Source organism: Tursiops truncatus, chromosome 12 (genome assembly GCF_011762595.2).
Source record: "Tursiops truncatus isolate mTurTru1 chromosome 12, mTurTru1.mat.Y, whole genome shotgun sequence".
Classification (NCBI taxonomy): Eukaryota; Metazoa; Chordata; class Mammalia; order Artiodactyla; family Delphinidae; genus Tursiops; species Tursiops truncatus.
The window spans coordinates 14,792,811-14,806,164 of record NC_047045.1 but is presented as its reverse complement, the minus strand read 5'-3'; the positions used below and the strand labels follow the sequence as shown (position 1 = coordinate 14,806,164).

Below are 13,354 nucleotides of genomic sequence, written 5' to 3'. Positions count from 1 at the left end.
TTTGTGTTTCCATACAAATTGTGAAATTTTTTGTTCTAGTTCTGTGAAAAATGCCAGTGGTAGTTTGATAGGGATTGCATTGAATCTGTAGATTGCTTTGGGTAGTAGAGTCATTTTCACAATGTTGATTCTTCCAATCCAAGAACATGGTATATCTCTCCATCTATTTGTATCATCTTTAATTTCTTTCATCAGTGTGTCTTATAATTTTCTGCATACAGGTCTTTTGTCTCCTTAGGTAGGTTTATCCCTAGATATTTTATTCTTTTTGTTGCAGTGGTAAATGGGAGTGTTTTCTTGATTTCACTTTCAGATTTTTCATCATTAGTGTATAGGAATGCCAGAGATTTCTGTGCATTAATTTTGTATCCTGCTACTTTACCAAAATCGTTGATTAGCTCTAGTAGTTTTCTTGTAGCATCTTTAGGATTCTCTATGTATAGGATCATGTCATCTGCGAGCAGTGACAGCTTTACTTCTTCTTTTCCGATTTGGATTCCTTTTATTTCCTTTTCTTCTCTGATTGCTGTGGCTAAAACTTCCAAAACTATGTTGAATAAGAGTGGTGAGAGTGAGCAACCTTGTCTTGTTCCTGATCTTAGTGGAAATGCTTTCAGTTTTTCACCATTGAGGATGATGTTGGCTATGGGTTTGTCATATATGGCCTTTATTATGTTGAGGAAAGTTCCCTCTATGGCTACTTTCTGCAGGGTTTTTATCATAAATCGGTGTTGAATTTTGTCGAAAGCTTTCTCTGCATCGATTGAGATGATCATATGGTTTTTCTCCTTCAATTTGTTAATGTAGTGTATCACATTGATTGATTTGCGTATATTGAAGAATCCTTGCATTTCTGGAATAAACCCCACTTGATCATGGTGTATGATCCTTTTAATGTGCTGTTGGATTCTGTTTGCTAGTATTTTGTTGAGGGTTTTTGCATCTATGTTCATCAGTGATATTGGCCTGTAGTTTTCTCTCTTTGTGACATCCTTGTCTGGTTTTGGTATCAAGGTGATGGTGGCCTTGTAGAATGACTTTGGGAGTGTTCCTCTCTCTGCTATATTTTGGAAGAGTTTGAGAAGGATAGGTGTTAGCTCTTCTCTAAATGTTTGATAGAATTCTCCTGTGAAGCCATCTGGTCCTGGGCTTTTGTTTGTTGGAAGATTTTTAATCACAGTTTCAATTTCATTGCTTGTGATTGGTCTGTTCATATTTTCTATTTCTTCCTGATTCAGTCTTGGCAGGTTGTGCATTTCTAAGAATTTGTCCATTTCTTCCAGGTTGTCCATTTTATTGGCATAGAGTTACTTGTAGTAATCTCTCATGATCTTTTGTATTTCTGCAGTGTCAGTTGTTACTTCTCCTTTTTCATTTCTAATTCTACTGATTTGAGTCTTCTCCCTTTTTTTCTTGATGAGTCTGGCTAATGGTTTATCTATTTTATCTTCTCAAAGAACCAGCTTTTAGTTTTATTGATCTTTGCTATTGTTTCCTTCATTTCTTTTTCATTTATTTCTAATCTGATTTTTATGATTTCTTTCCTTCTGCTAACTTTGGGGGTTTTTTGTTCTTCTTTCTCTAATTGCTTTAGGTGCAAGGTTAGGTTGTTTATTCGAGATGTTTCCTGTTGCTTAAGTTGGGCTTGTATTGCTATAAACTTCCCTTTTAGAACTGCTTTTCCTGCATCCCATAGGTTTTGGGTCGTCGTGTCTCCATTGTCATTTGTTTCTAGGTATTTTTTTATTTCCTCTTTGATTTCTTCAGTGATCACTTGGTTATTAAGTAGTATATTGTTTAGCCTCCGTGTGTTTGTATTTTTTACAGATCTTTTCCTGTAATTGATATCTAGTCTCATAGCGTTGTAGTCAGCAAAGATACTTGATACAATTTCAATTTTCTTAAATTTACCAAGGCTTGATTTGTGACCCAAGATATGATCTATCCTGGAGAATGTTCCATGGGCACTTGAGAAAAATGTGTATTCTGTTGTTTTTGGATGGAATGTCCTATAAATATCAATTAAGCCCATCTGGTTTAATGTAGCATTTAAAGCTTGTGTTTCCTTATTTATTTTCATTTTGGATGATCTGTTCTTTGGTGAAAGTGGGGTGTTAAAGTCCCCTACTATGAATGTGTTACTGTCGATTTCCCCTTTTATGGCTGTTAGTATTTGCCTTATGTATTGAGGTGCTCCTATGTTGGGTGCATAAATATTTAGAATTGTTATATCTTCTTCTTGGATCGATCCCTTGATCATTATGTAGTGTCCTTCTTTGTCTCTTCTAATAGTCTTTATTTTAAAGTCTATTTTGTCTGATATTAGAACTGCTACTCCAGCTTTCTTTTGGTCTCCATTTGCATGGCATATCTTTTTCCATCTCCTCACTTTCAGTCTGTATGTGTCTCTAGGTCTGAAGTGGGTCTCTTGTAGACAGCATATATATGGGTCTTGTTTTTGTATCCATTCAGCCAATCTGTGTCTTTTGGTGGGAGCATTTAGGCCATTTACATTTAAGGTAATTATTAATATGTATGTTCCTATTCCCATTTTCCTAATTGTTTTGGGTTCATTATTGTAGGTCTTTTCCTTCTCTTGTGTTTCTTGTCTAGAGAAGTTCCTTTAGCAGTTGTTTTAAAGCTGGTTTGGTGGTGCTGAACTCTCTCAGCTTTTGCTTGTCTGTAAAGGTTTTAATTTCTCCATCAAATCTGAATGAGATCCTTGCTGGGTAGAGTAATCTTGGTTGCAGGTTTTTCTCCTTCATCACTTTAAATATGTCCTGCCAGTCCCTTCCGGTTTGCAGAGTTTCTGCTGAAAGATCAGCTGTTAACCTTATGGGGATTCCCTTGTGTGTTATTTGTTGTTTTTCCCTTGCTGCTTTTAAGATGCTTTCTTTGTATTTAATTTTTGACAGTTTGATTAATATGTGTCTTGGTGTATTTCTCCTTGGATTTATCTTGTATGGGACTCTCTGTGCTTCATGGACTTGATTAACTATTTCCTTTCCCATATTAGGGAAGTTTTCAACTGTAATCTCTTCAAATATTTTCTCAGTCCCTTTCTTTTTCTCTTCTTCTTCTGGATCCCCTATAAATTATCGAATGTTGGTGCGTTTGATGTTGTCCCAGAGGTCTCTGAGACTGTCCTCAGTTCTTTGCATTCTTTTTTCTTTATTCTGCTCTGCAGTAGTTATTTCCACTATTTTATCTTCCAGGTCACTTATCCGTTCTTCTGCCTCAGTTATTCTGCTATTGATCCCATCTTGAGTATTTTTCATTTAATTTATTGTGTTGTTCATCGTTGTTTGTTTCATCTTTAGTTCTTCTAGGTCCTTGTTAAATGTTTCTTGCATTTTCTCTATTCTAGATTTTGGATCATCTTTACTATAATTATTCTGAATTCTTTTTCAGGTAAACTGCCTATTTCCTCTTCATTTGTTAGGTCTGGTGGGTTTTTATGTTGCTCCTTCATCTGCAGTGTGATTTTCTGTCTTCTCATTTTACTTATCTTACTGTGTTTGGGGTCTCCTTTCTGCAGGCTGCAGGTTCGTAGTTCCCGTTGTTTTTGGTGTCTGTCCCCAGTGGCTAAGGTTGGTTTAGTGTGTTGTGTAGGCTTCCTGGTGGAGGGGACTAGTGCCTGTGTTCTGGTGGATGAGGCTGGATCTTGTCTCTCTGTGGGCAGGTCCACGTCTGGTGGTGTGTTTTGGGGTGTCTGGGGACTTATTATGATTTTAGGCAGCCTCTCTGCTAATGGGCGGGGTTGTGTTCCTCTTCTGCTAGTTGTTTAGCATAGGGTGTCCAGCACTGTAGCTTGCTGGTCGTTGAGTGAAGCTGTGTGTTGGTGTTGAGATGGAGATCTCTGGGAGATTTTCGCTGTTTGATATTATGTGGAGCTGGGAGGTCTCTTGTGGACCAGTGTCCTGAAGTTGGCTCTCCCACCTCAGAGGCACAGCACTGATTCCTGGCTGCAGCACCAAGAGCCTTTCATCCACACGGCTGGAGATGGCATCAGATTCCACGGGTCCAGGGCTCGGTCCTTTGCGACTGCCCTCCCTCCTGCTTCAGACACCAATCACCAGTCGAGTCTTTTGGGAGGTCTGAGGTCTTCTGCCAGCGTTCAGTAGGTGTTCTGTAGGAGTTGTTCCACGTGTAGATGTATTTCTGATGTATTTGTGGGGAGGAAGGTGATTTCCGTGTCTTACTTGTCTGCCATCTTCCTCGCCGTCTCTGCATTTTCTTCCCTTTAGGATGTGATCATGAATTGCATTTAGTTCTCATATCTTTTCAGTCTCCTTTCATCTAAAACAGCTTCTCAGCCTTTTAAAAATATTTTGTGAGATTAACATTTTTCATGAACACCGACCCCTTTTTTTAATAAAATGTTTCTTGTTTGGGTTTTATCTGAAGTTTTCTGTTAATTAAATTCAGGTTATTGCATCTTCTGTCAGAACACTACATAAGTGATGTTGTGTCCCTCTCAGGGTATGACATCCAAAGGTTCAATTTATTTTTAAATTTAAAAGTTTTTGCTCCACCCATTCCCACCATCCTCCATTCAGTGTACAGCACACTATTAGGTATAAAAAATAGGCAGAGAACCTTCTTTCTCACCCCTAACTTGAAGAACAAAATTTTTTCTATAATTGTGAATCTTAAATATATGTTAAGTATATATTATTTTTTGAAACCCTAAATATCAAGTATAAAAATGAAATTTATGGTGTCCACCCTCGATGTACTGATCATACACAAATTAGATAAAGCTATTGTTTTGTAAAAGATGAGAGTTGAGTTTTCTTATTTGAAAATACTGACTACTGTAAAATCCCATTTTTAAAATTTGATTTTATACAGAGCGGGAAAGAGAAGAACTTGCTAAAAAGCAAAAGGAAAAGACATCTTTGTTGGAGAGAGAAGAAAAGCCAGTGTTGGAAACTGGAAGATACCGAATGGAAACGTACCAAATCCAAAATACTGATAAACTGGAAGAAGAGGAAGAAGAAAGGCTAAAGAGAGAAATGCTACTTGCTAAACTGAATGAAATCAGCAGAGAACTCCAAGGTTCTCGGAATCTAAAATATCCTTCTCTGCCATTGCTTCGTGATTTGGAATCAAAACTGCGCTCCCCAGAGAGAAACCCCAAAACACACACATTCTTTGAATCCTCGGAGAGATTATTTAATGGGCATCATTTGCAAGACATCAGTCTTTTCAGTACAAAAGGCGATGGTCAGAATCCGGGCAGTATCAGAAAACCAGCCTCTCCAGATGGGCTTGCATTTGGTAGCTATGTGCCTTCATTTGCGAAAACATTAGGCAAGTCAAGTCCAGTTAGCCACAAGAGTAGCCTTTTGGATTTCCAAAGAAACAATATAGAGAAATTTAGTAAAGACAGTGGCGATTTAATTACAAGAAAAGAGAAAAAAGCTAATCTGATGGAACAGCTATTTGGTGCCAGTGGTGGCAGCAGCATTTCCTCTAAAAGCAGTGACCCACATTCTCTGGCTGCCACCAATGGAGACTTTGACCCTCTAAATTTTCTCCCTGGGGATAAAAGCAGCAGGGGTAGGGAATATGATGATGACAATGACTTTTTCTTCAGCGAAGGAAGAAGTTTTAATCCAAATAGACACCAATTAAAACATGCAAACACTAAACCAGCAGTAAAAGGTGATTCTGTAGAAGATGAAATTGAAGAAGTAGCACTGAGATGACTGACTAGAGTATATATTTTTTCCAATTGTAAATATTAAAATGTTTTAATACAGTATTTATTATAAACAGAGTTTTTAATAAATATTAAGAAGTCCTTATTAAGCAATAGTTTTTAAAGTATAAATACAGCGGAAATAGAAAGTAGATCATATCACACCGCATAGCTAGTTTGCCAAGAATGAAGCATGCTCTTTTGACTGAAACCGAAAATAGAGATGCATCTTACTTTCTTTTTACAAATAGGTTTTACCTCTGAATCAGCTCAGTGGGGAGTTTTACTCCATTGGCGTACGTATTCATTTTCTATTTTATCCCTATTTATTTATTTATTTTATTTTTGGCCCTATCCTCTCTGAGCTAAATACAGTCTTCCTGCTGATTGTCGAATGGAAATGAAGAGTGAGAGACTCTGTTGGGAAGTGTGGCAAGGCTGAGGGTACTCTTAAGTGGAACAGTGACAACATGGGGACTTCCCATTCCTCTGGAAGCAACCACAGTTAAATGCTACTCATTTCCCAATTACAGAGTCTCGTTAAATCACTTACCTACAACTGTGCTAATACACTAGGTTGGATTCAGAAGATGTTTGTTTGGGTGGACAGTTCCCTGTCATGGCTCCCAGAGGCTTGGGTGCAGTGTAATCAGTAATTCGTCTTCTTGATCTCCTACGCTTTTTATATCTCAGTGACTAGATGTGAGAGTTCATACCAAATACACGGAATAGAAGAAATTTCATCCCAAAATAGCAAGATTTTCAACTCAATTATGTTTCCAGAGTAACATAACTAGGAAATTTTAATACGTACTTTTAAGATTTGAACTTACTGTCAAACCAAAGAGACAACGATAGTGTGATACTATTGGACTTACAGGGCTAATTTTAAAGCAACCTTGGTAAAAATTGTTTAAGAGATGGGGCTCCTGCCTCGCGGAGTAGGGTGGTTGATTTTCTGTTGAAAAGTGTTTGGCCTTTTGCTGTTTGTAGCTCACTTCAGCTGCAAAGGAGCTGATGACCTTGGGTTATGCTGATTGGGTTGGGCATGATTGGTCTTTAAGAAGCAGTAATACACCACCAAGCAAGGAGAAAACACAGTTCAGATGAAGAGTGGTGGAAATAGTGCATCAGGGGAAGAATAAATAATGTTGATTGGCACTAATTCTAAAGTGAACTGTTGTTTTCAAGAATTTACTACATATTTGCTCATAGTATGATTTCTCATGCCAAGCATACATACTGATGAGGGGACTAGAGTTACTGTTTTATCTTGAGTTCTTATAAATGCTTATTATTGAATATAATTTCATAATTCTTTGACAAGACTGACCTGGTTAGGTCTCTAATTAAAAGATGTTACCACCTAGCATCTTCTAAATTGTGTTCCTGTCTGGGAACTGAATCTCTCAAAAGTGCTAAAGTATATTAAAAATTTTTTAATAAAGAGTTTTCTATGACTGATATAAATAAGCATTTAGTATATTGTAAATCATTCTAATATATGTAAACCACAATATTGTAGTGCAGTTCTTGATAAAATATTATTATGTAATGTTAATTTTGTTCATAGCTGCTAATTTTTCAGCCAAAAGTATTCTAATTTTTAGGGGGTTTTTGGTTCTAAAGGCTTTTGTAAAAAGTCCTTTAGTAAAGTTTTATATTCAGGTCATTTTAGTTAGTCTCTTGCTTTTTTCTACCTGATATTTTCTAGTCTTTCTAACCAGATGCAATAAGGCAGAATTATTAAATTAAACCTAAAATTAAGTTATAGACTTAGCATTATAGTGTTAAGCATTAAAATTGGAGATTATACAGAACAAGTTTTTCTTTATGAACAAACCTTAGTGAATAACTTTTTTTTTCTAAATGTCAAGTTAAATTTATTTGCACTCAGAACTCTTATTAATAAAAATGTAAAACACACTGACTCTTTGTTTGAATGGTACCTTCCTTAAGGTCACTTGGGAAATATATAGTGGAAATAGGACCTGCAGGGTTTTTATTTCATTATTCACCTTTTTAAATTTTCCTATTCAGTATTTTTAGTTGAAGTAGATGAATCTGCCCTCAGTCGGGTTAGACAGTATGCTTAGCCTTATCAGATAATTATAGTCTTAATGAATTCTTTCACGCTTAATAGCTGTCATAATGGCATATGTTGCTTATAATATTAAAAGGCGGCGGTAAGGGGGACTAGATTGAATCAAAATAAACACTTCAGGGCTGACGCACTGGCTTTCTGATGCTCATCCCCACCTCACTTTCAGACACGCTGAAACTTCTGCTGTCCCTGGCTGGGTGTTAACCTGGGTAGAGCCTGCAAGTCGGCCTGGTGAAAAGGGGATGGGAAACTTGTATTACGGTGACAGTGTGGATTTTTTAGGATTAAAGAAGTTACCATAAATTGTCAAGAAAGGATCTGCTTTTAAAGCTTTTTCCTTTCTACACAGTAAATGCCCCTTTCACCTTCAAGTCCCCTTTCGTATCACTTGAAAGTGTTTTTCTGTTCTGGGTTTTGAGCAAAGAGCACATCATGTATTCATTCACCGACTGCTTGTTTGCGTGCTCCCCGCGGGGTGCGCGGCACTACCTTGCCGGGAGAGTAAGGCCCTGCCTCTCCCTCAGTGTGGACACGAGCCAGCCGGGCTGCATCCCTGCCCTTCCATCCACTCCCTGGGCGTCCTTGGGCTACTTAGCAATCACTAGTCTTTTATAATGCTTCCTAGGGTGGCTATGAGGAGTACCTTAAATACTTAGGTTAATGTTTGGCAGAGTGCATGATACATTATAAGCACTCAGTAAACATCAGCTGTTGTTATCACAGTTGTTATGAGTTTCCTTTAGGGACTACTTGGAAAAAATAGAGCATAGGTAATGTATACAAAATACATTGACATTATACTTTGAGTAAGATACAAGCAAAAAGAGCTTCTAAACCTCCAAATTAACATACAATATCTGTACTGAATATATTGTGCCTCTTAGGTCTGCACTTAGAATGTCCCTTTATTCGGCACTAACTGTGTATGACTGATGAGCTGGCTTCCTAATCTACAAAAGAATAAGTAGAACAGCTAAGGTTTGGAAAGCTTTTCCGAAGACAGTTTTAGTGACGTAAGGAGAGGTAGAGAGTTAGCCTCATAGCAAAAAGACAATGAAATCCAGAAAACACTGGACTTGGATTGCAGAATGTGACCATTTGTAGCCCAGCTCCTTCCCCCCTCAATGTCTGCGTGTGTCCTTGGATATGTTCAAAGCCTCTCCACACCGCCCCTCCCCTCTACGAGGTGGGGCTAATGACAGTACCTACCTCATGGTAGTTGCATACAGTAAATGAGTTCCTACGTGAAAAAACTTAGAACCATTTGATGCTCAAATTGTTGATGTTCTGGAAAGGTAACGGAGAAAAGTGGGGATGAAGTGGTATTGTTGAATTCTATATATAGAATTGGCGGTTGGTGTTTTTTTCCGCGTGGTCCTCCCAAAGCTTTCTCTAAAGAAGGCACTTACTACTGCTCCCATTTGACAGTTGAGACTAACGGGTTGTAATATATGATAGATTACACAGGTAACAGGCTGCATTCAATAGTCTCAATTTAAGAAGTCCAAAGAAATAAAGTATTTTAGGAAGAGTTTTGCAGTAGTGCTCTTTAAGTGGTAAGTGACAGAAACCCAAATAAGACTAGCTGAAGCAGAGCAAGGAAATTAATTTTGCCTTGAATCTGGAAAGCTCAAGAAAATGTGGTTTGCTCTGGAGGTTAAAACAGTAGTGCTTTCTCTGTCCACCTCTTAGCATATCATTTGCTGGGTATCATTTCCAGATAACTTCTGCATTTGCTGACAGTATTGCAATTGGCAGCCCCAAGCCCTAGCATCCCTTCAGCTGGCACCCACCTCAAAAAGAGAAAATCTTTCCTGTAGTTCTGGCAAAGGTCTGCTTGGCTAGTTTACATTACGTGCTCGCCTGTAGGGCTGGTGGCATGTGCATGGGAGGCGTGGACTCCCTACTCAGCCCTCTTCCTGGAATGATTGGTATTTCTGTGGCGTGGGGGAGGCATTTTTCCCTGATGAAGACACTTTGGGCATAAAAAAGAAAACCATATTTACTGTATTTCCCAATTAATTAAAAAAATGAATGGCTCTTAACAGAAAAAAACATTGAAAGGCTCTTAATGGAATAAGCTTTAGCTGCTTACTCCATACGCCTTATTCCTAGGAACAGGCCATTTCTGTGATAAGATAGGATTTCACCATGCTTGTGTTATGAAGTTCACTTTGTTGTTAAAGGTGAGCAATTTCAGCGGTAGGTGAGTCTGCAAGACATTTAAACTACGCTTTTCTACGTTCATAGAAAAGGCTTAGAGATCCAGATACATATTTTCCCATACTAAATGCTACATTTGCGAAATCTATATCTGTATATAAATGAAGACATTCTGTCTCAGTCCAGCACAAAACAAAAATTAGAAATAGGTAGCCAGGGTAGGGTAGAAAGAACACAGGCTTTGGGGTTTGTCACTTGCTAATTACAACCTTATAATTATTTGACTTAAGCTTCCTCGGATGGGGAGTAGGGCAGATCATATCTTACAAGGGTTATTGTGAGGATTAATAAAAGGATGTATTCTTGAGAGAAGAGAATAAGTAAAACAGTGGCATGTCAGCATAGGGAGAGCATCACCTCGTCAGTACTTTACTTCCGTATCAACGCCCCAAACTTTTGTTTAATAGCAGATGCTTGTTAATATGGAATTTTAAAAACTAAACATGCTATTTCACCCTATAATCTGCCATCTTTGAAATGGCTCTTGTCTTTACAGAGCCACGCGGAGGTTACAGTTTTTCCACAGAAGGCACTTTGCTGCTTCTGCGAACAAGCCGCCTGTGGGAGAAGCAGTTTTACACACATAGTTTTGCTTCACTAGCCGTTTCCATGGAGGAGGAATAGATGGAAATCCGGAGCCCACATTGTGTTCTGAAGACAGGGCATTGAAATTCAGGGTGAAGCCTCCCTGCCACAGAGCGAGGATTGCCCTGAATAGCATGGCCGAAAGCAGCTGCCTTGCCTCTCTCTGTGTAACTGACCTAAATATCAAATTTCAGAACTCCTGTCCCAGTGGGTATTGATCCTGGCTAGGCATACTTTTCATACAATCTATATATATAACAGGACATCATAGATTTCACATCTTTTTTTTTTTTATCCTGATAAAAAGAACCCAAGAGTTACCCTACCTAGGCAATCGTGGATACTGAAAATTTCTGGGTACACCTGGGAACAAAGGTTTATTGAAGTCCTTTTGTCCTTCTATAAGAACTTACCCCCAGATCTTAAATTCCACTTCAATATTTGCTTCTAATTTAAATGATATCTGTACTATTTACTCTCCTAAGCACTTACAGAGGACCTCCTTGACTTAATCAGCACGTATCTGTTCTTTATTTAAAATATTTTCAGTAAAAGCTAGAATCAGTAGAACCAAAGAACAGGGGCCAGGAACATCTGTCATGTTATCACCTCAAACATTATCACCGGGGTCCAGAAACAACGGCACGCGTAACTCTGAAGTCGAGCTTTATCATAAATACGCAGTCCTTGGTTCTAAACAGGAAATAATGGCATCTCTCTGAACAATAACCATGGTTTTTCTCTTGAAGAACAGATTCAGCATCATTTAAATAGACACATTTGCTTTAAACTTGAGGCAGTAGTTCTCAAAGTGTGTCCCCAAACCCACCCAGAGCTGCAGCAGTGTCCCCTGAGGAACTTGTTAGAAATGCTAGTTCCCGGGCTCCACTCCAGACCTCTGGAATTAGAAAGTCCAGGGGTGGGTCAGTCTGTATTTGAAGAGGCCCTCCAGGGGATCGCACTGCAGCTGAAGTTTGAGAACTATTGCTCTAAGCTAACAATAGGAGGTGGTGGTGAGGGGAAACGTTCCTACAGAGACAGAAGTGGCTGCCTGCAAGTTTTTGCAAATTCGAATCTTAGCACGGAGGGCTTGGGGTTACAGTGTGCAGGTGCTGGATCTGGACTCACCTTTGCCCCTCACACTGCGTGCCACCTAGACTAGAAATAAGCCACTTCTTTACGGCTATAACCAGATATGGTCTGTTAGCTCTCTGTGGCTAATATATCAGAAGATTTGAACTAGTCAGGAAAGAGAAACGCCTTTGGAACAACCAGCACCAAAAAGATTAGTTAGTTCATATGTCATTCCTCCATCACAGCCTATAACCCCCAAGCTTCCAGAAAAACTTTCCAAACATCCTCCAGCACTCCCTGAAGGAAAACTAATCAATGTGGTTTAAATTTGACATTACATCTAAAAGTTCAGCTTTCTCAGAGTTTGAGATGTGTGTGTGTGTGTGTGTGTGTTTGTGTGTGTGTATGTGTGTGTGTGTACCTGATGATCCAGGCAAGTAGCTTTCTGTGCCTGAGGTTTAAGAAATATTAAAATTATCTAAATTAGCCTATATACAGGGAATATGTTAAATAAAAGAAAAATTAGAACTAAGTATTCAGATTTCTCATGTCCACTCCTTAGCATTGCTGAAGACATGTATATAAACAAGAATGCCTATATACATCCAGGGGAAGTTTTTATTTCTAGACAAAGTAGGCCATGTTTTCACAAGTTTGGATTTTGTTTGCTGTACAAAGTCTCCATCTGTCTTTCTCTGGCTTCCTTGATTTATGCATCTGTTACCCAAAAATCCCCTACCTCATCTCGGACAGACCTGTTTCTGTGTAATCTGTTATAAACATATATAGATATAAAGAGAGAAAGATGGGGCCGAATATCAGGCCATGTAGAATAACGGTGGTGATTATGGGGAGTTTGGACTGGTGGTTGAAGGACGTAGGACGTAGCGGTGATGAAATTAGCTCTGTTTCCAAATGTGTGCTCCAGAGAAACATGTTTCTCCAGGGCTTAGCTCCCTTAAAATGCATCACCACTAGAAAGTGTACATTTAGACAGTGCCTTGAAATGTAGTGGGGTTTCAAGTTTGAGAATATCTATAAAGCTATGATGATTCCAATGTAATTTTGACCCTGGAACTAGCAATCTCTTAGAGTAATAATACACTGGTTCTGACACCCCTACTGCAATCATAACTTTACCAATTTCATGGCTCCTCTGCTTCTTGATAAACATGTTCCAGGGTAAAAAGTTCTCTTTATAGTCAAGATAATTCTTCCCTTATGCCCTTTTACCAAGAGTTCTCATTTTCAGCTGTGGCTTAATTTCTGTTTCTGTTTTTAAGTATCTTTTTGATTAACTGCGAAGTTTGATGGAGACCAGCAGAGTAATTAAATCTGTGTATATTGTCAGCTGGGTCTTTCCTTAGCTGCTGAGAGGTTGCTAGGATACTCTCTTAAAGATACAATTCTCTTGATTAACTGCAAAACCCAGATTGCCCAAGTAAAATTTTTATTAATTCATAAAAATACAGGTCAGGATTACATTTAAATTGATAGCAAGATGAGCGCTCTATATCTCTGGAGGCTTTTAGCTTTACAGAAATGTGTGCAGGTACACTTATAAAGAATGTGTTTTTAAACAATTTAGTGGATGAGAATTAGTCACTTCTTTTGAGGGAGAGTGTTCCTTTGTGTTGCACAACATATAAGGATTTGGAGCT

At 38.5% G+C, this 13,354-nt stretch overlaps 1 protein-coding gene across 2 annotated transcripts in view; it reads left to right on the top strand.

Moving 5' to 3' along the window:
* Positions 1-7,638, top strand: part of LCA5 (lebercilin LCA5) — a 76,332-nt gene extending 68,694 nt beyond the window's left edge. For both annotated transcript variants that reach the window (XM_019929331.3, XM_019929332.3), the window contains one exon: positions 4,855-7,638. In XM_019929331.3, coding sequence (XP_019784890.2) covers positions 4,855-5,714 — 860 coding nt within the window. In that variant the 3' untranslated portion in view covers positions 5,715-7,638. The remainder of the gene's footprint in view (positions 1-4,854) is intronic.
* The last annotated feature ends 5,716 nt before the right edge of the window (positions 7,639-13,354 follow it).